The following is a 23,793-nucleotide window of genomic DNA, read 5'->3' as shown; positions in this document are numbered from 1 at the left end:
GGGCGGGGAGGAGGGTCCCGCACAGCTCCCCCTGCACCGCTCCAGTTCTGACTTCAGTGTTTGTAATGGGCACTTCGGAGGACTAATTTATGAGGTTGCTTCCAGAGAGTAGTGCCTCAAAACAGCGTGTACTATTCTAGATGTAGTCTAAACAACGTACCGGCTACGTTAAACAATTTCATCCCGTTCTGACGTGTTTACAAGTATTAAAGTCAGATGACAGTCACCGTATTAACATAATCAGTGCAAAAAAACCTATCTCACTCTCAGCCTAACCACATCACAAAGCAAGACTAAAACCCTTGTTCTGTAATTAGATACCATGAAACTATGAAAAGTCCGGATCAAACTAGACTACACAACCACATTTAAAATCCAGTACCACTCACTAACCCATTCAAGAGCATGGAAAACATCCTACTTCACAAAATTACTTTTCCCCACTCACATTTTATATACCAGTATGATTTAGCTGTGGTTGCAAGAAAACACAGTCTGTACAAGATTTTTAAGCTGACATTTTATCTGAGGAAGGCCAGATACCTTTCAGTAGTTGGCCCATTTAAAGATCCCACACGCCGATAGTGCCTTACAGAGAGTTAAATGCAAAACATACCATTTCATTAGTCACTGACATTCAAGCTTCCTGTATATTTCACCTGTTTGCTTTCCAAGTATTTTTCCTTCATGGAACATTTACTTCTACGAAAACACAGTCGTTTACACAGTTGTCTTAAAAAGCAATTTCAGGTTTTCTCAATCAAGCAACTACCTAGAGTTTGAGAAAAGTACTCAGACGATTTTCTATGAAACAGTTTTTCAGTATCTACAGGAGGAATGGGAGGGGTAAGAGGAATATTTATCACATTAGTAAACATGGTATGTTTAGAAGTTTTGCTAACAAGAGGCAGGAGCAGCAACACCCAAGTCAATTCCCACGGCGGCCAGCAGAGACAGCAGCACTCAGGAGCCACCAGCTGTTTTTACAGGCCAGCTAACAATGTTCTAGTGATGAGCAGCTGCCCCGAGATGACAGGCATTCCTACCCACCATAATGCCCCTGAGCACTCTCCCCACACTTGAGCTACTGCAGTGCAACTGCAAAGATCCTTTTCACACCAGATATTCTTCAAGTACAGTAAAAGTAGGACAGCTTGGTGACACTCCAGCTTTCAAGCTTACAGCCCTGAACCAGCTGTAGGTACACAGAGCTGAGCTCTGTGCCTGTTTGTGGACAAACACCCCAGAAGTGAATGCGTCCAGCCTAATAACATGCTAAATTTATAAACTGCAATATTAGAAATTCTACCAAAACAAAACTTACCTTGAAGCACATTACTCATTTATTGGATTTCTTACGTTCCCACAAATTCCAGAAGCACAAGATACTTTACATGAGAATATGGTGGCACACAGAGGTATACACAGGACTTTATCCTAGGCTGCATACTTCATCATCATAAAGAACCTGCACTTCAAATACTATTACCATCCTCACAGTTCTAACACTATCAAGATAACCAGGCTGTATTTTAACCCATCTTCTCCCCCACAAATAGAGTAACACTTTTAAAAATAAAAAAGCGAGGTCTTCATAACAATGGATTTCATCCCAACACTTTGGGAGTAAGCAGTCCTACACGTTCCATAAAGCAGGAAATCAGAGCCAAGCATGGTTCATCTCAGTATCAAGTGAATTACACATCAATTCAGAGGCACTTGCCAATAGACATAATTGGCATCATCCCTACATTATAAAAAACACTCAACTTCAACCTTTGAAGGGCCATGCCAAAACACAAGATGTCTAGTAATGAGGCAGTTCAGAAAAACACTCTAGTTCAGATTCCAGTCCTGCCTTGAGCAGGAAAAGCAAGGTGTGCATGTGACCCCTAAGGAGCAAAGCCTGAGTGACTCCACAGCACTTTATGTTTACACAGTCTAGTCATGGAGACAAGCTAAAAATAAAAATACACTTCTACCAACACATCCCTTTCTTGAAACAAACATTTTGGATTGAGTTACTAATTTGCAGAACACAAAACCACCAAGTGCTCTCGTGTAGACAGCCTTATTCCCCTTCTCCCAGTACAGATGCTCAATTCCTCAGAACAAAGCTGAGGTCAGTTCTTGATGCTTGCAATGCATGTTAAAGAGATGGTTAGATATACAACTCACACTCAGTGCACAGTTTTCCTTTTACTGATGTTCAAACTTCTTGAGTGAAAAAGGCTACATACAGTCTACAGTACACCTAGAGAAGTTGAAAGCATCAGATGCTAACTGTCTATCCCACTATGATTTTTAAATCAAACAAAAATTAAAACCAAATAAAATAAAAATCAGTGTGTGACATAAAGCTGCTCAAATTTCATAGAAACTTACACATGAATCAATTTCACCAGCTTACAAAATGCACCCTGAAACATTTATAAAAGGCCACTACATCTTCTCAACATGAAGGTGGGATAAAAGAACATACAATGCACATCGAGCAACCACAATTTTATCTCTAGTGGGTCCAAAATACTTTCTCATAGAAAGTTGTTAATTCAGCGAGGCTCTCACAGGAAACATCCAGAGGCAGCACAATAACAGCCAGTCATGACTGGCCTAAGTTTGGTGAACTTAACTGCCTCATGCAAGATGAGCCAGGCGTGCATTCTAGCAGTTTCACATTGAACTTTGCCTTCACACATTTCCAGTGTTATCAACTATTTCTCCTGTTCCACCTGCATGAACTAGCTATTTGATTTGACTCCTCCACTTTTTACCAGCAGACACCTCAGAGGGCTCCCGCACACCTTGCTTGCATTAGCATGGTGTAGGCAGTTACACTCTGAGTACAGCTGTGGTAGCAACCATCACCCAGGCCTTTCTTCCAGTTCTAGCTCTCCAGATATTTTGTTTCTCATGTTTTCCCCACGGTAAACAAAATTCCTCTGGCGAGTCAAATAGCATGGGCTTCAAAAGGAAGAAGCTGTTTCCCCCTCAAATTAAAACAAAGCAAAGTCATACTTTTCACTAAAAGGCAACTGAAGTGGGAAAACCTGCATAGAAAATATACTTGAAGCTCAACTTTAAAGACATTTACAGCAGAGTAAAAAGGGTTTACCTTTGAGCAGCATGAGTGTTGATATCAATCCCTTTGACCAAACTGCTTTCCCAATCCATGCTGATCTTCAATTTGTCCCTGTTCAGCTCCTATTGATAGGAAACTCCTCCTCTTTTATTCCACATAACTGTAATATTTACTGAAGTTCTTCCCTTCTTGATGCAAGTATTCTCTTCTCCCCGACCCTCAAATTCAACTACTTAATCAAAATTTTTAAAATAAAGAACAAGTAAATAGAAGCCTTGAAGTTTCAGGAGTTTTAAAGACTTAGATCTAACGTGCAAAGAAAATGCACCAGTACTTGCAACTTTACAGAAAACTGCACATTATAAAAAAAGAATCAGCCCAACGTATCAAAACTTTGCTCTCTGTTAACAGAAGTTATGGCAAGTAGCCATCACAGACATTTACTCAGATACTGCTCTTACACACCCTCTCTGGCCCCCTGAGTCTGCAAACAAAGCCTTCCACCAAACTTGCTGACCTGCCTGGAAGTGTGAGTTTGAGCCACGGTTTGTTTCACTCGCGTTGCTGGGCTGGTGCCCTGGCAGGGAATCAAGGAGAACAATACCTGGCAGGGGAGAAGGGCTTCCCATTGCTCTGAAAAAAAGCCTGCTGACCACAGCAGCTCTTCCTGCACCTCTCCTTCTCCTTCCCCTGTCCCTCAAAAGAAACCAGCTGTCATTCTACCTCCTCCCATTGTGGTGCTGACTGTACTGAGGATATGGGGTAATACTGGCCATCTTCAATTCTACTGAAGTTCTCTCTCTTTTTGCCCTTCCTGCCCCCATTATACAAAACAACGTGATACTTGCACAGCATTCTGAGAAGGAAGCTTGATTTGTTGCAGCACAGAGAAGTGTGAAATAATGTCCTAGAAATCCTGAAGGCTCATCAGTGGGCAAAAGGAATCCCTGCATACACAGCAAGTACCATTAAGAGGTTAAACTAGCACAAGCAGTCACCTCCTCATAGTCTCCCTAAAGTAGTTCACTATCCAAAATGGACTCACTTACCAACCTGGTTCCCAGGGATGTTGATGGAAAAAAGATTACTAACTTGTGTAATGTAAAGCAGATGACATTGCTCATGTGCAACCAGAGAGTGCTTATTTCAGATATATTCTCCCTTTTTATGCCTCAGAAGAAAACCCAACTAATTTTTTTCCTTAGAAAAAGCCAACAGGTTTGGGAAACGCCTTGATCATTGCTAAGAGGGAAGCCTAACTGCCCCATGGTTACTAGGTACTGCATACCTGGACAGAGAGAGATTGCACGCCTGCCCACGTCAAGGAAAGTTTTCAAAACAAAATAAATGTGCATGAGGGGGAAGAGGTCCCCTTGCTGCTCTTGAAGAAACAAAGTTGCTCAGAAGATTTCTCAGTGAATCTATATTGTTTGCCTTTATTCATTATAAGGACTCCTACAATCAGCACAGACATGAAAGTGTCATCAGTATTTCATGTATACAGAGTGCTTCCCTCCCCATGTGTTCAGCTGCCTCATGCACAGCTCCCTCTCCAAATCATCCCCATGAGCATCCTCTTGGGGATAATCCTCATCTATTACATCTTTGCATTTTGAGTCAATGTAATGTTGTTATACCATCCCAGACAGCAACTTGAACCAGCTTTGGCCCCAAAGTCAGCATGAAAAATCACTAGCCAAAGAACTGTCTGGCCCATGAAACATAGAAGGAAATTAGTTGGTTTTGACTTGGTCAGGTTAAATCTGAATTGTTAAGAAAAGATGGAGAATTTTCATGATTTACAACTCATTTATACTGTTTACAAGTAGCCTTTATAAAAAAAAAAATCTCTTCCAATCTCAGTGCAGTTCTGATTGCAGAGCAAGAATAACTCACATGGCTTCAGCCATGTGCTTGTAGCTACAGTCATGCCACCCTGCATGAGACCAACAGAAAGAGGAGTAGGTGATGAAAGGGACATCTTCCAAAGTCCAGCTACCTACCCAGGTCCAAGAGGCACTCTTCTGTATTTGCACTCATCCTTAACTGCCTACTAATACATGAAGTTTCAATACTGGGTAGTACAAAGGTAACCATGCAACTGTACATGCACTTCTAAAACAATTTTAACTTAAAAACTGGGTTCTGTCTAAACATTAAATTTAAACAACCTGCAAAGACTGAACAATTTACCATCTCCTTGAAAGACAATTATGTGAGATGCTTTCCAAAATCCAAAAAAAACATAGTTTATCAAGTATCACATTGGAATGTGATACAACTATCACTATATTTACAGTTAAACTGCAAGACTTTATGGACTAAAAGAATAGCTGGACTGTTACCTTAAACTCATTGCTGAGAAGATAAAAGGCTATGGCTGTTTCTTCTCCACCAGTAAATGGCTGCTATTAGTAGAAGTTTGTCAAAATAACAAAAAAAAAAACCCCACCATTTTATAAACAGTGAAGCAGACAGAGCAAGTTCTTTTAACAAATGTCATATAGCTGGTTTGTTCTCATCAGTTACTCTGTTTTCACAGAAGACTTCTAATTTTAATAAGCAGAATTTCATTTGGCAGCAAACTCTTGTGTCTCATGAGAATCTGTATTTATAAATGTTAGCTTATTTTTAAAAACATTTAGAAGTTGGCGGACCTCAGATCCAATAATAGTGTCAACACTGCCCTTAACAACAAAGTCCAACCTAATATGTTTCACCCCAGGGATCTGATCTGGCATGCCAAAATTTCTCACTTCAGCAAGTAAAGAATATGGTCAGAAGGGTCAGTTTATATATTCCAAGCCTATGGGCTTGGCATATCCACAATCCCCAAAATATCCACCCAAATGCCCCTTCAGCAGCATCTGTTTTAACAACAGCCAAAGGCAGCGAGTATGGATGGAGAACACCACACAAACTACAAAAAAATGGTAAAGTTGTTACCAGGATGGTTCTCTCCGAGAAACGGGCACACCATGAAGAACTCTCACTGCTGAACAATGATAAAAGCACAATTCCAACCCAAGAAATACTTTGACAACAGGAAGACTTGCCTTGCTGTCAATAGCTAAATACAAATTCCAGAACAGGTAAGAAAACTAATATAAGCTGGCATTTCAAATTAAAACCTGAGATCTTTCCATTCTATAAATTAATACACTTTAATTTTTTTGAGGCCTAATATTTTTAAAATGTTAAAAGCTAAGGATTCTTCCAAGTTAAGTGCTTGAGGTAGAAATTTAATAAGAGAGTTTATATTGCCATTTTTCAGGAGCAAGGACAGAGCTGTATTGAAAGCATCTTGACTCCACCTTCAATTAAAAAGAAAAGGCTTCTGTTCCTGTTCACTCATATCCTGCATCTATTTATTATCTGTTATCAGGACAAATCTGCTCTCCCCAAAGCTTAGCGCTCGATGGCTTCATGCCTCATAAGGAATCTGAGTGCAGTACCTGTCAGCTTGGTTGGGTCAGTGGGGTTTGTTACCCTGAACAGTTACAGGTTCTCTCTCTTTCTGAGAAAAGCAAGGAAGGTTTGGTTTCATTGGAAAGCAGTCCAGGCAGGAGGAGCAGGCTCCCTGGGCACACGCAGCTCCCCGCACGTGCCCGGCAGAGCCTGTTCCCCTGCAGGGCTTCCTGGGGCAGGCACAGCGTCACCCCAGATCACTGGCACCCAACCTGCACTTACCTGTGGCAACCCAGCCCCAAGCATTGCCCAAACGCCTTTGGAGTGACAACTCCACTGAGCAGGAAGCAGCTCATTTCCAGTTTATGACTTTGTTGACTGGCTACATCATTCCGCCATGGAAAAGTTTAAGTGCTTTGTGACATTTCACTGAGAAGATACTACAAAATTAAAGTGCCTGTATTGCAGTTCAATATAGGACACTAAAACAACACATCCTTTTCCAATATATATTTTCACTTCCTAATCTGCATACTCTGTAGTACATCATCTTTGCTAAAGTTTTCCATTACAGCTTCCCCAGTTAATACAGGGCATATCTTATGCTTATAAAAACAAGGGCCTTACCCACATCTCCTAAATTAACAACCAACTCCTCAACTGAACACACTGGTTCAGCTCACTTCCCCCAGTCCCAGGCCAACTCTCCTCCTAAGAATCTAAATTCCATCAACTGTTCATTAATCTCTCCTCCAGCTCTCCCCACAGATACATCCCAAAATGCCTCAGCTATGTTTCCCACAGGAGGCAGTAAACAGAGTTTTGCTGAACCAAGAGTTACCTCTCTCCATGCCAACCCACCAAATAATGTGGCAGAAGTCCCTTAACCCAGTTACTACAAACAGAGCCAGAGGCACATATCCGAGTTTGACTTGCAAAGAAGGAAGGAGAAGACAAAAAGCAATCTTCAGACTGCTTATTCCTCTCTTGTAGACAGAAAGTCATTTCTGTAAATTAGGATAATCTCAAGAAGGGAATTAATGCTTCAGAAAGTAAGAGAGGACTGCTTTTTCTTTAATTTGTAAGTAAAAACAAAATAATAGAGGAATAAACAAAGCAAGGCAATAAAAAAGTAAGAAAAGACTAGAATAAGGTGATAAAAACCAGCCAGCATGCATTTAGAGACAAACAAGCCTGTCCTCCTTTAACTGATCATTCATGCAGTGAGGGGGAGGGAGGAGGAAGGAGCAATAACTCCCAGCTATTTAGACTATAGTAAAACTTTTGATGTCTTGTAACATTTCCACATTAAAATATGACTATACTGTAGATTCATCTAAACCACAAGATTTTTTCCAGTTGTGCACCAAGTGTACTCTAAGAGTACATAACAAGCCTTCTGAGTTTGGCAGCGAGCTATCACGCTGACATTATGCAATGTTTTCATTAATGTTGATGGTGAAACAGCGTGTTTATACAGTTTATGAACAAAGCTGAGCTGGAAAACTTTGCAAGCGCTCTGCTACAAAGTCTTATTCTGTCTTCCAAACTCAATAAACTGCTGAAGCGACCAGAAGTCATTAGAACGAAGTTCAATAGAAGCAAGAGCAAAGCTCTGTACTTGAGAAAGGAAACAGCAGTCCAAACATGCAGCACGAAGCAGCTGACTAGGCAGCTGTACTGCAGAAACCAAATCGTGATGATATCATGGATCAAAGCCAGGTAACCTGATATGTTATTACTGCAGAAAGAAAAAAACTCAACAAAAACAAAAAACCCAACCAAAACTAACCCCAAACTCATACATTACTCCAAAAACATTGTATGTAAGAAAGGGAGGTAGATCATTCTTCTCCCTGGCACCAGTGAAGCATCAGCTGAAGAAATATGACCGCTGTATTTTAAGATGCTTCAACACTTCACTTTAAGAACGGCAGCACAGGGAAGGTAAAGCTGAGCAGCAGCCATCAGTATTTGATTTACTGCATTCCCTAGATCCAGTACAGACTGTTCTGGGAATGTGCTCAGAGCAACCAGTCCTTCCACACTCAAACCCCACCTGATGGCTACATCCTGAGTGATGCTCATGAGATACATCCTGGGAATGCCCCGTGCCTCTGCACAGCAAAGGAGTGAGTCCACATTTTTACCTGCACTTTCAAAGCTCTCTTCCTGCTCTCTCTCACCCACAAAACTGCTCTGTAGGCTTGCTATGCAGAGCTCCATATTCCATCCTCTCCATACTGCTCTCATATATTACAGCTCTATAGCTGCAATTTTCCAACTCTCCCTCCTATAGAGGGACATAAGTACCTTAGAGCCAAATTCCCATATTTTCTTCATTTCTGTCTATCCCTCTCATCTCCTTAAATTCAAACATTCTGTAACACTTCCCACTGATAAAAACAGTTGCACAATTAGATCGCTTCTTTCTTCTCCTGCATCATCCATCTTTGCTGGGGATAGCAAGAACCTTACTGGTGGTTCAGCCAAGGCTAAACCATACCTCTCTCAATGTGCCTGGGCATTACAACCTTCAGTGCACTGCTGAGTTAAATTCTAACAAGAACTGCATCCCTCTGCTCCAAATTGATTCTGATATAATTATTTGTAAGAACAACAACAACAAACAAAACAAAAAAAAAAAACCCAAACAAAAAAAACCCACACACACACCTGCAAGCCTGTTTAAAGTCTCCTTCTTTATGCTTTACTTGGAATGTGAACTTACAGTCTCCTCAGGATTTTGAGGCTCTGCAGAGAAGTGAAGCCTGTGGCAAGCTGAGTGGTCTGCTTGTCCTCTGCCCTCAGCTATGAATTGGAATAGCTGGATTGGAAGCAGGTGACTGCACACTTGACTGCTCGTGTCCTGTGGTACAGCTGCTATGCAGAAAGCAGCACATGTAAACATTTGCATGATTCGTGCCTCCTAAGAGTCTCTGTGGGCCGTGTGTGGCATTTAGGCAGCACTTTCACAACCCCCTTTGTGCGTGGCATTGCTCTGTTCTATTAGCACACAGTTAAGCTGGAGGGACCCACTAAAATGGCTGGAGATACCCTCCCACGTTTGGCAAGATCCATGATTTATTTCAAGACTTTTGTTAACTATCTTAGAAGCTAATTTCAAGACATAACTTCTGAAGGATTTTGTCCAGTTTGTGGTAAACACTTTATAGTGTATAAGAATTTCAATTTATTATCTCCCAGCTTACTGGAAAAAAAAAAAAAAAAAAAAGAAAAACCCACAAAAATTACCCCAGCAACCTAATAACTTGCTTTCTGTACAAATTTGGTTCCTTCTACACCATAATGGTTTAAAAAAGCATCTGATAACTTATCATACACTAACTGAAAATATTTCCAGTGTTCTAACTCCTTCTTCCTAAAAATTAAAGAAAGGAATACACAAAGGTCATGCAGATGTTGAACTGCTAGATCAGGACACTTTAAAGGTGCAAATACTGACTTGGGTTTTACCTGATTATTTTGAAATATAATTTCACCCTGACAGTAAACAGTTTTCAAACTTCAGTGTCTGCTATCAAAATCTAAAGATTCTAAAAACAACCAGCCTTGCTGCAGTAGATGGTGTGAAGGTTTAGGCAGTTAAGAGACAAGGAGGAAAGCAATGAGAAAGGCCCATTTCAAAACCAAAGTATTTAAACCCCATTAATTTATGATTGCTTCTGTACTATCTGTGCTATCATCACACCATATAATCCTTGCAGCACATAGACAAGAAATCCACCTAAGAGGTCATTTAGGCAGTGTCACTATTAGCAAACATGTCATTGACAAACCTAATTAAGATGTGTATGTCATGTAAGTGTTAGCATTTAATACACGACTATCTGAGCTATATAAAAGTGTTTCTCAAAACACTAAGTGATTATAACAAAAATAGAGCACGTTTTTAAACTAAAGCAACCAGATAATCAATAGAATCATCCAAACTTTAGGAAACATGGATTATTGGTTTTAATTAACATTAGGAATAAGACGATGAGCACTCGTAAGATTTGCTTCAAAAAATATCTTTTTTTAACACGAATCAATAATCACTGCTCCTGTGGATCAAAATAGAAGTCATGACATATTTCCAACTCTAGGGGCATCAGCAGCTGTTGCTATACGGCAAAAGAGCTCAAGTGTTATAAACACATACGTAGACTGCCGTCTTGATTTTTCTGTAAAACCAGATGTCAGTAATCCGGTAAGATGTAACCAAACAATCGTGAAAAAAATTGTATTTCACCGTGCTTGTTATGAAATATCTCCATTATAACTGGTGGAAAAAAACACTGTCGGTTTATAAAACAACACAGATGTAAGTGGTGGTTATTTTCAGGGTGCTTTTCAGCTATATTTGGACATTTCTGCACATCTGCTGGCTTTGTCTGCCGATGCCCGGTTTGCCTTTGGCGGCTCCCGGCTGGGCACCGCAGGGCTGAGGATAGGGCTGTGTGTGACACACGGACTGCAGCATTCCCAGGCAAAACCCTTCGCTCCGGCGCTTGTCTCCCTTCCCTGCAGCCCAGACAATGGCCAGGCGAAGGGCAGGCAGGACACGGGCTGTCACCCCCCGCTCCCCCCGGCATTCCCGAGCCGAGCCCGAGCCCCTGGATCCTCCCCAGCCCCCCAATGACAGGGGAGGGCAATAGAGCGGCAACACCGACACCAAACACCGGGCTGTCTACCCCTACAGACAAAACAAACAAAAAGAAAGGTAGCGATAAGCCCTTTACCTCGTTCCGGCTTCATCTTCCCCGCTGCCTCAGCGAGGTCTGGCAGGGCCGAGGTGCCGTGCGGGTGTCCCCGGGGGGGCCGGGCCGTGTGTGGGGCCGGGCCGTGTGTGGGGCTGGGCCGTGTGGGGGCCCGGGCTGTGGGGCCGGGCCGTGAGCGGTGCCCGGGCTGTGGGGCCGGGCCGTGAGCGGTGCCCGGCCGGTGTCAGCGGCGCCCCGGGAGCGGGCACGGCAGGCACGGGCAGGGCGGGCGGGAGGCGGCCCCGGCGCTACGGCAGCTGGGCCCGCGGGCGGGCCGGGGGAGGCTGCGCGCCGGCGGCCTGTGCCTGTGCCTGTGCCCGCGCCCGGCCAGGCTGTCCTTCCGTGACACGGCGCGGCGCGGGGCTATTTATAACCTGCCGGGGAAAAAAATCCCACAACAGACCTCGGCTCACCCCCGGCCGCGCCGGCTCTGAGTCACCGCGGCCGCAGGCGGCGGCAGCCCCTGCCGGAGTCCCCTCCCTCCCGCCTGCCCCGGGGAAGGCAGCGAGCGGCCCCCCGCCCGCCCCGTCGGGCCCGGCCCCCGCCCCGTCACGGCCCGGCGGCTGGCGGCGGGGGGCAGCGCCGCACCTCCATCCCGGGCCCGCCGCTGCCGCCCGGGCCGTGCCCCCGCCGTGTGCCCGGTCACACAGGCCGCCCCGCCCGCCCGGCGCCGCTCTGCATGGCTCTGCCTCCAGCCCTGCCTCCTCCTCCTCCTCCTCGCCGCTGACTAACTCCCCTCCTCTCCGCCGGGCACTCCCCGCCTCCCGCCCAGCGGGGCACACACATCACAGCCCGGCGGCGCGGAGCGGAGCGGAGCGGGACAGGGCGGAGTGGGACGGGACAGAGCAGCCGGGGCACCGCGGCTCGGCCGGAGGAACCCGCCAAGGGGGGGAAATGCAGCCCCGGCCCGGCAGGACCGCGGGCCCCGCTGCGCGCCCGGCCCGCCCCGCGCTCCTCCCGCCCCGGCCCGGCCCGGCCCACGCCGCCCCACGTGCCCGCGGCGGCCAATGCCCCGCCCGCCCGGCGAGCAGCCCGGTTGTCACGGCAACAGAGCGCGGCTCGGCTCATCACGGCTCCGCACGGTCCGGTCCTGCCCGGGGACACCCCGCACTGCAAACGGGTTTATGGGTTGGCGCAAACGGCACGGTCCCTTCTCCCCTAACCCCCCCTGGTGCAGTGCTGTGACAGTCCGGCTCCCCCCCGGGAGGGCAGCGGCCCCTCGCTCACTCACCCGGCTCCAGGGGGGATGTCTCGGCCCCCCGCCCGCGCCTTTCCCGCGGCCTTTGGCCGGCCTGCCCTCTCCGCCCCGCACGCGTGTCCTCCCAGGCCGGCCCGGAGGAGCCCCAGCCCATCACCGCCGGGGCTTAAATGCGCGATTGTCTGGGCGGCCGCAGAGCGGCGATCCCAGGTGTGAAGTGCCCGCCGGGAGGGAGGGAGGGATGCCGAGCCCGGTGTGTCCCTGCCCCGGGGCAGCGCTGCCCGCCCTGCCCTGCCCGGCCCGGCCCTGCCCGGCGGCGCCGAGCTCGGCGCTCACTCCACGCCGATAAGTGCATTGTGCGGGGGAACAATGGAGTCAGCTGGGCTGCGGTTACACAACCGCCTTAATCCAGCAGAAATTCAGGTTTCCCTGAAAGGGACGAGCCGGCGCCGTCCCTCCCGTCAGGCCCGCCTGGTACAGCAGGTCAGGAGCGGGGCTGGGGGGCGGACCCCTCCTCCGCCCCAGTGCTGCAGGTGCACTGCTAAATGCACCGCAGAAAATGGGAAACAAACCGCCTTGGTGATGGGGATCCCTCTTCCACCGGGTCACAGATCTAGGCCGGCTAAAGCGGCCTCTGGAGAGCAGAAAGAACTGCTCGACAGGCGAAGCTGTACTGCAGAAGAGCTGGAATGTCATCGTACAGCTCACCTGGAGACCGCCACAGCCAGGGCAGGTCTGTCATGGACAGCTCTGTTACTCAGATTTGGACTCGATCAGAAAAACAGATGAGAAAATACAGTGTTCCTCATACTTTTAGATGGTCCCATAGGTGGGATGCACATAGACACTGGCACATCTCCAGTCGTTACGCTGGTCATTCCTTCCACTGTGATTGTTCACAAACATCCCATCTTACAGCCTGAGCCCTATGGAAGGCACTCACTCCCTACAACAAGGTGACTTACACACAGTGTGACTTACCCAAGTCTTCTGACCCTTGCTCATGGCCTAGCCAACTCCTGAATCTTTCTGGTGTGCCAGGATCCCTGTAGATCCTGTATATCCGGGCTTTGCACAGCCACTCTTTTCTCTCAGCCAGCTGAGCAGCCACTGGAGGTATTGCAAAGAATGCAAAGTTCCAGAATAACTCAGATCTGCACTGTTTGGCTTGTATGAACTGCACCTATTTCCCTCTCTCTATTTATCAGTTGTGTATCATTACGCTGGGAGGGTCCTTCACAGAATAACCTGTGCAGTAAACACCTCTCAGTTCAGTCACGGGCAAGTGGGAGGTGCAGGGCTTTGATTTTACACTCTAAGTACATGAGTGTCACTTCTGTTGCTGTGTGACTGCTGCGGACGTGTTTGGTAATTACAGAGCTCAGAGCTCTCTGCCGGATGCAATGTAATTGCAAATGTGGCAATCCAGAATTATAAAAGGAAGAATTTGACTGAGCAATAAATACTGTGGGTGCATGCAGATGAAGTTCAGCGTGACTACAGTGGGCATGATTCAGCCACCTGTCAGATCCTCCTAGTCATCCTAATGAAAAGTCACATCCTTTAGGACACTAATTGTTGCTGTAGGACACTGCAAATTAGTTTGTACCTTGTTCTAATATTGGTTTTACAGCCAAAACCAAATCTGCCTTTCTACTATTTAATTACAATTGTAGCTATTTGGCCATTAAGCTTCACATACTATTTTTAATAGTTTTAAAAGTTTTAATCTCACCTTGGCGCTTTTTATAAAACAGCTCGTCACACACAAATGGACCCCACTTTGAGGAAAATGCTCTCAAAGTACTTTTTCCATTTTAATTAATGAGCCAGCTAGCTTCCCATTACCTCCTAGTTCTTAGGAGTTCGAGCCAGTGGGAAGTTAAGTGCCAGCCTGAAAACCACTTGTGATTAAAAAAGTTTTAAGGCATATGATGAGAGAAAGCCACATCTGGTGTGCAGTCCTACTCTATGTGACCATGTAGGAGACTTCAGGTTCAGCTTCCCCTTTTGAGTCAGTGCATTCCTGGTCCCTGAGAGCCACAGGTTTGTCTGAGATACATCCTTCAGGTCCTGCTTCACTTCAGATGGAGAAGGACTGTTTCCCTTTTATCCACATAGACACATAATTCATCTGAAAAAAAGCAGAACACAAAACTTAAAATGATCACAGATATCTAATTATACAATAAGAAAAGCAAAATAATGATAAATACCCCAAACAAATTTGTGCACTTAGTTTGGGTAAAACAGCTAAAAATGTCCTTGGATCCATAGTTTTCCTCCCAGTCACAAAAAAACCATAAATACTGCATGAATACATGGGATAAGGGGCTTCAACCACAGGAATTTGCTTACACACACTTGGAAATCTTATGAGAGCAATGACAGTATTGAAATGCATTTCTGACCTCAGAAGCTTAACATCAACTTAAATATCCGAAAAGCACATGGTTACATTACACATCACACAAAAGCAGGATTAGCTTAGAAACACAAACAGAACTTTAACTGCCCTCCCACTGCCAAGTCCAGACCAACATATACTTCTGGGAGCACAAGCAGGGACAAAACCAGGTTTCTCATCCATTTCTGTCTCATGGTAGCTTTACCTCACTGTCTAAACAGGTGAGAGCTTAGGCTGTAGCAGCTGTGTGGACAAAGTGGCTCTCAAGTACACACAGTACTTGAATTTTGGTGGCAGCTTCCTTCTTGGTGGACTCCTTAACAGAGCCACTCTATTTCCTTTTCCTGAAATGTGTCAGACCTTTATTTCTCTTGTGAACAGTAGAGCATGTGTGAAACCTGTCTCAAAGTGGCCATTGGATTTTAAAATGTCCTCACTTGGGGCAGCGTGACACAGTGATGTCTCATAAGTCTTTTTCATATAGAAATTCAGTTTAAAAAGAAGCAAAAAACCCAAGATAAATATATGGCTGTTTTCTTCAGCACTGTAGGCTGTTGGCACAGTCCCTGCAACCTGAAACAAAGTGTATTTTAGGTTCCATCCCAAGTGTCTTTTCAGCTTTAGCTGTCAAAGAAGTGATGTCTGATTCAGCAGATCAAGATTCCTGTGATTCCTGGAGACAATTACTGCCTGTTAAATGATGTGGCACAACTGCTTTTGACATGGCTGCCACCTCTGTGGTATAATGCTACTGCAGTTGGGAGAATATTATTGCAAAAGGATGAAGACAATCAGAAATAGACTGGAAGGTACAGTATGAAATGGAACAAATTTGAAATGTGCTAAAAAAACCCTATGAAGAATCAACTATCATTTGTCACCAGTAGTAACCACTGCAAAGAAATGAGTTACGTACTTATGGGAATTTATTAATTCACAACAACTAATAGATTCCTACAAGCTGTTACTGAAACTGAATTATAAACCCTTATCTTAATACAGATAAGGGGATTTAGTTGAGCAGAAAAGAGTTTGTTATTATTCTTTCTCAAGATACCTATAAGCCAAATAGCAAGGACAGCCTGAGACAATTGTCTTCTTTATGTCTACCAACCTTTGTGTTATGCTGTTGGCTTCAGCCTCCAGCACTTATGAGTAAATATTTTAGCCCCAGTGATCTTGATTTAACAGCTTGATTTAAGTTTTTGAGTAGCATCAACCCACTAAGATTTAAAAATACATTAGAAACACCCCAACTGCATTTCCCATCCTTACAGCTTTCAGGTAACCTGGCTCATTATGTCATGCCATGATCCATGAGTGTCATTAGGCAGTCCTCTCAGAGCTCCTCACCTTGCTTTATTCCCCACTGGTCTGGGAGGCAGGAAGACCTTTTGGTGGGTGCTGTAGAGGAGGTTTTCCTGTTCTGTATTCATCCCCAACCCATGCAGAAATTCCTCCACAAAGCTACCCTCCAGCACTCTTTTGAACCCTTAAACTTCTGTTACATTTGTGGCTTGACTCAGGATCAAAGGGAGGAAAGTGTATTTTTCTAATCTTTTTGTTTTGAGTCCCCAGACACGCTCATACAATAATGTCTGTCAGGATGGAATATACTCATGTTTTAGAGCACTACATGATGAGTGCTCTGCACACTGGGTACAGGCTGATACAATTATACTTTGGGATGGGAAGTTCAAACCTTCAACCCAGGATGTCCAATATGCCTGTAACAATACCAGACATTTAAATGAAACAGCCTGATTTTTAAAGGAAAACTCACCTCCAGCTCAAATTTACTTCAGCAGAATTTGTCACTCCTGCAGTGTTTTTAAAAACTACTCCACCTCTACTCAAGTTCCTAATTATGGAATTAGGCACCTAATTTTAGATACTTATTTTCTGGAACTGGTGACCCGTGGCCTTGATTGTCACTCGTTGCATCAGCTCTCCCTGGTGCAAATGCATCAATTAAGACAATGAAGGTACTTCTACAGGAAGGCTGTCCCACGTCTGGAAAATCAGGATCTGTGACAGAGTAGCAGCTGCAATATTTTAGTTTTCTTTCTTAGAAATACACAAATTGTGGTCATAGTGTTAAATATTTTGAAGAGAGTGAACAAACATAGAAAGCGTAAACCAACAGCTGCTCTACTGTTAGATTCTGGTTGTCTTTTAATTTACAGGGATTTTTCTTTCCATGCAGTTCCTACCAAAGTCCTCCATTGTTTAATTTCACTATTAATTGTCCTTTTCAAAGCAAAAACATATAGCTATTAACATGTTCTCACCTGCTAAATTTACTTTTCGAAATCAAATGTAAAATGACATCTTGGGGTTTTTGTTTTTCTCTGTGTGTTCTCTCAAATTCCTTTAGGTTCCAAGCAGTACTTTCTCACTGGAGACACAGCCAACACTAAATTGAGGAAGAACTAGGAGAACAATAGAGCAGTAATTGCACCCTTCTCAGATGGAAAGCTTATTCTCCTCACCAGAAATGATTTCCTGGACTCAATACTTTGCTACGAAACTTTGTTTACATACAGAAGATTCCTCTCGTTGGAAACAACCTGGTCCATGTCCAGTGCTGCTCCTCAAGTTCCCCATGTCACATGGGATGCCCTGTGCCTTCTTTACTCTCCTGGCAGCAGCAGCAGGAGCTTAGCACCTCTCAGGATGGAATCTCTCCTTCTGCCAGTCTTCCAGAGGCTGAGGTCTAGCAATCAGTCAGGCCTCCTTGCCAACAGAAACTGAACCCTTCCTGCATGTCTGTAATTCACCTTAGGAAAAGTAACTTGCATAATCTCTTCTCTATTTGGAGCAACTCCTGAACTGATGTTTCATAAACTTTGCATGTTTCTTTAGTAGCTGATGTGCGATGTGCAATTAGATCAGCTCCAAACGAGAACAGTGCAGTCTCATCTGGAGTGGTGACTGGTAGCAATGGAAATATAGAAATAGGATGGTTAAAACAAAGAAAGGTTCTGTTTTACAAAACTACTAATGAACTGTTCTTTTTAAATGTCAATCTAAGCAGACACCTACTCAGCACGATCATTAAGTTTAATTGCATCAGCACTTGACTAATCAGGCAATAATGCACTCAAAAGCAAATGATTGACTTGTGAATCGTTCATCAGTCTCTGAAAGAGGGGAAAAATATTCTCTTTTACATAGAAGATCCTTTCTGTGGCTGTAATATTCATTCTAGGCTGAAAGCAGGTTTTTGAAATATATTTTCAATGTTTTTTCAAGGGGATTGTGCAAGTCCACTGATGAATGCTAATGTTACACAATGTTTATCCAGGACTAAGCTTGATGGAAATATTAATCAGAAAACATATAGGTTTCCATATTAAAGCTGAAGTTTTTGTAGCAACAGCAGGCCTTGACCAGAAGCTGGAGATGTATGTCTGCCAAGAGAAACAGCAAGATATTGCCAGCAGCAGGTTTGGGGAAAATGGAAGCACAAGAACTGTTTTCAGTCTAGGTCATCTCTCTCCCTTCATCACTGTGTTTACTTCTGAGCAGATACATCCGGGAGCTGTACCCCAATTACTCAATGCAGTGATCCATCAGGAATCCAGGCACGTCATTTGCATTATTTTCATTAATTTCAGTAGAAAGTGAATGCATAACACTTGGAAGGGGGTGATTGGAGTTTTGCAATGCTGTTTTCCTATTGTTAATGAGTTGATCTATCTTGCAATAATTTCCAACACAGTTGTGTGGAAGTAATTGCACCAAATTAATTGCTGGTGTAACTCCATCTGGTAGGAGTTCACAAAGTTCACCTTCTGGTGCCTCTGCCAGCCCTGTTTACTTTCCCTGTCCTACTGCAGCAGCTGGGTCATGGCTTTGCGTTGCACCAGTTTGGTGGCACATCCCAGCCAGCTTCTGCCTCTCAGGCAGCTCCCTCATTCACAGCAGGACTCAGGCTGGCAGCCTTTGCCCTCCTGTGCCTCCCCTGCTACCAGAGCTTGTACCACAAGTAATGTTTACTGAGTTTCCATGGCTCTCTGCAGAGCTGCCACCCGGGTCAGCCTGTCAGGAAGGCCTTGGAGTTGCCATTTTCAGGCAGTGCTCATCCTGTGTCACATTAGTGCCCATTTTGTATGGGAGGCCAGCAGTGAGGCAGAGCCAGCACCCCTCCAAAGGGCCAGCTTGTCATACATGTCACCCTGCAGCAGAGCTGTGGCACCGGGGACAAAACTGACACAGTGAGCATGTGCACAACATGTTAAAGGAGTGCCACAGCCACACTGCTGAGCGTGTGGAAATTACACACGACTTTCCACGGGCACTGTAAATGAAAAGGATAATTCATTTATGTAGAAAAGCAATTACCTTGGTGGAACAACAAGTCCAACCTATAGTTCCACCCAAGCTAAATTAAGGCCACAACTCCTACTAGACTTATGAGAGTAGGGCAGGAAAGTAGCACGTTGTTAAATACAAGGCAATATTTAATGTAACCCCATGCCAGGTTTACAAGAGAAGTCGTGTATCATTTACTAAAGTAGTCAGTGAGTTGGGGCTTATTAGGTAAATGTCAGAGCTATGGAAAACTGCCATGGCCTTGTTCTAAAAATTTTAATCACATCGTTATTAACCATAGTCTATCTAATATATTCGTGGCCTTTTAGTGGCCTACACTATGTGTTAATAGTAAAGACTGAATGGAAATGGCACTGAACAGAATGTGTTGCACATAGTCATCAGGACTGGATTTTTTTCAAAACAGAAATGTGAAATAAATCCAGATTCGGGTTTAAGTGGTTCCAATTTTTTGTGGGTTTATTTCTCTTCATTTTTTTAACATAAAAATATTCCCTAAAACTCCACTCATGAGCTGCTGTCCTGTAATCCTATGACTATAGTGAAGAATACCGAGGCCCACCTCACTTGTTGGCAAGGTCAGTTATATCAATCCTGGGCCCAGCTCCACTGTCTTCATATACCAAATTTCCTTGCTGCACACAAAGCCTCTGTCTCTCACCCCAAGCATAGTGTTTGTAAGCTTTACTGAAGAAAAGTACCTGAAGAAAATTGTACCTGAAGAAAAACAATTGCTTTTTTCAGGAGTTTGACATCCTCAAAGTGAGAGTATAATAGTAACTATAGCAAAAAAAAAAAAAGAGCATTAAAGTTGAATACTGAAAGTCCTGATTGTGCTTCACTAGGTGAAAATAAATAAATATATGTATGAATATAAATCTCTGTGCCTGCCAGATGTCATCAATAGTGAAATCCTTGGTCATATACAAAGGTCAGCTCCTCTTCACACAGAAGCAACTAGAATTTCAGCTCAGGCTGTGCTGGGTAGAACTTTCTCTCCTACTTTCACACCAGGTCAATTATAATTTTAATCCTTACAGTTGATTAGTTCTCATGTTGCATAACGTTATTTGAAGGGGAAGGGAAACTTACATTCATTCAATGATCTCAAACAAAGGCGGTAAAGTATGGTACATATACTAAAATAAATAAATTTGCAGAAACTTATTAAATTGCTCACCTTTGGATGTCAATTAGAACTCCAAACCAAGCAAGATCAGCATATACATTTATAGGGAAGTCAATACTTCCTTAATTAGGCTGGATATTTTTTTCAAACTAGCAATACAGTTGGAATATTGTAGCTATATCTGTGCTTATATTGCTTTTGGCTCTTTCTGAATTTCTTGGTTAATTTATTTCCCTTTAACGTTGTTTGACTGAGTTTCTTTCTTTACACAAAACATGAGCAGCTTCACTGCCTGGAAAACAGAGCCTGATTGTTCTTACACCAGTGCAAATCAGCAGTGATGCCACCAGTCTATAGAATTACATAAATGTAAAGATGACGCCAGAGAGATAGTAATCAAAGCCCTTGTTTCAAAGTTAATTTAATTGTTCTTGTTTCAAAAAAGAAAAGACAAGTACAGAACACATTTGTTCTCTTTCTCAGCTGAAATGTCAAAGAATCACTGTGGTTTTGGCATCTGGTCTGTGTGGGATTTGCACACATGGATCACGTTTCAAAAGCAGGGCCCTAGTCACAACCCATCGTGCTAAGGGTCCATTTCCTCAATCCAGCTTTAAGGAAGGGGAGGGTTTTTCTCCTTTTCCTTGGCTGTCATTAAGACTGCTTTTTCCACTGTCCAGAGCCAGTAGCAAACTGCCATCAGCTGTCAGCAACAGAGCTCCAGCAAGGAACACGTGGCACATTTAAAGCCATTGCCCAGCTTTGATTCACCAAGTCACTCTGCACATTTAAGATTTTTCCCTGTCAGGAAAGAACATTGTAAGACTTGTAATATTTTCACCTTTTTATATAAACAGATATATTGCTTATGAAAATATAAATATAATATGCTTATAAAATATAAATATAAACCTTTATGAAAAAGGTTTACCTTAGGAGGCTGCTGTAGATCACAGCATCTTTAGGACTGCTCTAACTTACAGCAGGTACCTTTCTGACATAAATCCCATGAAGGTGCTTTTCTCTGCATCCTCCATGTCTCTGATCATTGTAGCAATGAATCCTCATCACTGTTTTGCTATCAGCCTTCTGGAATCTCCTCCCTTATGTTTAAAAATCTGGAAGCCAGGTCCTCATTGCGAAGGACCAGGTGGCAGCTGTCCTTGCCAAAGCATGTTCAGCCATGCCTGGCAGAGGTAGGTGGCAGCTCAGGCACAGAGAGTGCTGCCAAGGCAGCTGAGGACTTTCCCCAGCACTGCCCCACTGTGCCAGGCAGGCACCCACTGCCCCCCAAGCCTGAGTGCCGGGCTGGGCAGGGATGAGCTGATCCCTCCCCTGCACTGGGGGATCTCCCCTGCTGGCAGCACACTCCTCCAGCAGCACAGGGGCACCCAAAGGCCTCACCTGGCAGCAGTTCCAGGTGGTTATATAACACTGTAGGGCATTAGCAGGGATTAAACCTGCACTTCTAACACAGGTCGGAGCCACATGATGTGATTGACATACCTGTTCCTCCACCAGCTTTCATTTGGAACTTCTGATGGAGTGATTTAGAAATTACATCCAAATTGAGACATAGCCTTTTTTTTGCATCATTACTCAAACACCAAAAGTACTCAGAGTAGAAGCTTCAGCATATGTTGAAGAGAAAAACCAGAGATTTCCTCACATTTCCCCAAGGTGAGGGAAGATATATTTTCAGGGGAAAACACAGTAAATTACAGATGAGAAGAAGCTGCAGAATCTAGACACGAGCAAAACAGATCAGCTCTGATCAGACAGTGGTGGGCCCCACTGGCCCCCCAGTTCTGCTCTTACCCACAGTTGCCAGGAATGGCAGTGCAGCACTGCCCTCAGAGCTGTGAAGCTGGAGAATCTCAGGGAGGCAGGTGTGCATTTCCTCTCTCTTTTGGTGGAAGCCAAACAGCATTTAATCCTTCTCAAGTATTTGTGTGGAGCTCCCAGGCCATGCAGCACACCAGCTATCATAAAGCCCATCTTTGCTGAACCAGAGGAAAACATGACTCAACATCTGCCCAGCACATGTGGAAACTACAGCTCTAAAGGGTGCTGGAAGATGTTTGCACACACAAAGGTTGTTTGGTTGTAAACTTCCTCCACCTCTGTGTCCAAGGCAGCAGCCAGAGCTGGTGGTGGGCACTCCTGTCCCAGCTGACCCTCCCCTTTGGGCCAGGACAGCCCTGGGGTGACACACACTGTGTCTGCACATTGAGGTTTCGTGCCAGAGGACTTGCAGGAGGCTGAACTCCCAGAGGAGATCTCTGCCAGGTGTGGAACACTGCCTGCTTTATGCACAGGGGTGAGAAAGGCAGTATTTACCTACTGAAATAGCTGGAGTTTAATTATTTATTTTTCATGGCACGTAGAGCCTCTGTTGAGTAATGAGACTCCATTGTGTGCCAAGTGCAGCAGACATGGAAGAGGAAATATTATTTCCATGAAGAGGCTGTATCCTGGAAAGGCAGGGCACAAACACATAAACAGAGAAAGGAATTGCCAACGGTCATATTTTAAAAAATTAAACAAATTGCTCATTCATGAATTGCTGTTATTACTTTTTCACGTACTTTAGAGATTTGTTAAAACTCATTTTCAGTGTAATAATTTTATTAATTAAATACACAGTAAACATAAAAAATGACAAAGGAGTAGCTATGATTCTTGATGTTTACTATGTGGTAGTTTAAGTATTGTCATTGAAAGAAGACAAAAATAGGGAAAAAAACCCATTAAGTTTAGCCAGATTACAGCGTTCAGAGCTACAGGCAGGAAATAAGGAGTCACAGCAACTACCCGTGAAGAGCTTCGTATTTTCAATCATTTGCATTTTATCTGAGAGATAGTCTGGAGTAGCACTTTTTCACTCAGTTTGAGTGTGTTTTTGGAGACGTTGCAGTATGGTTGTATTTCACTGCATGAAAAGACAGAGGTTAAAAATATCCAAAAATACCTGTGTTAGCTGTACTGAAATCAGTGAACCTCAAGGAAAATGTGTGTTGCTTGCAATACTCTGTCCTAACAGCACTTTGAACGTGTTTAAATGGAAAAGCACAATTAGAGGGTTTTAAAAAGGCTCCACCCTGCCCTAACCTCTCCCATGCTGGCTTCACTTGGTGGCCTCTCCTTGGCAGCAGTTCCCTTGTTTTCACTTAACTCCAGCTGCCTCTGAGGTCAGATCCAGATGCTTGTCAATCTAATGAAGAAAATTTGATAATAAAAATAAAAGGGCAGTGTAAGAGTACATTTTGCTAACTTACCAAAGATCAGAAAACCTGAAAGGAATAGCAAAGGCCATAAAAACCAATGAGGAATACAAAGTAGATTACTGGAGGAAGAGCCTCTTTCCTGTGGCTGCTCTGAACACACACACAGTCTTCAGAGTCTTCCACTGTCTGGTTTTACACTAAAATGCCTCAAAACCTCTGACTTTGCCATCTTTTCAAGTTT

At 44.1% G+C, this 23,793-nt stretch overlaps 1 protein-coding gene across 3 annotated transcripts in view; it reads right to left on the bottom strand.

Annotated features, from left to right (window-relative positions):
- ATOSA (atos homolog A) overlaps positions 1-11,320 on the bottom strand; it is a 48,166-nt gene extending 36,846 nt beyond the window's left edge. Inside the window, exons 1-2 of one of the 3 annotated variants that reach the window (XM_083870748.1) lie at positions 11,236-11,310; positions 9,167-9,370 (exon numbers count right to left, since the gene is read on the bottom strand). Coding sequence is in view for 1 of the 3 variants with exons in the window: in XM_083870746.1 (XP_083726872.1) it covers positions 11,236-11,251 (16 nt within the window). In the remaining 2 variants the exon portion in view is untranslated. Of the gene's footprint in view, positions 1-9,166; positions 9,371-11,235 lie in introns of all 3 variants that reach the window. The other 2 variants (XM_083870747.1, XM_083870746.1) reach the window with 2 other exon arrangements.
- Between the last annotated feature and the right edge of the window lie 12,473 nt (positions 11,321-23,793).

Source organism: Zosterops lateralis, assembly GCF_965231275.1.
Source record: "Zosterops lateralis genome assembly, chromosome: 13".
NCBI lineage: Eukaryota > Metazoa > Chordata > Aves > Passeriformes > Zosteropidae > Zosterops > Zosterops lateralis.
This window is presented reverse-complemented; position numbering and strand designations above follow the sequence as displayed.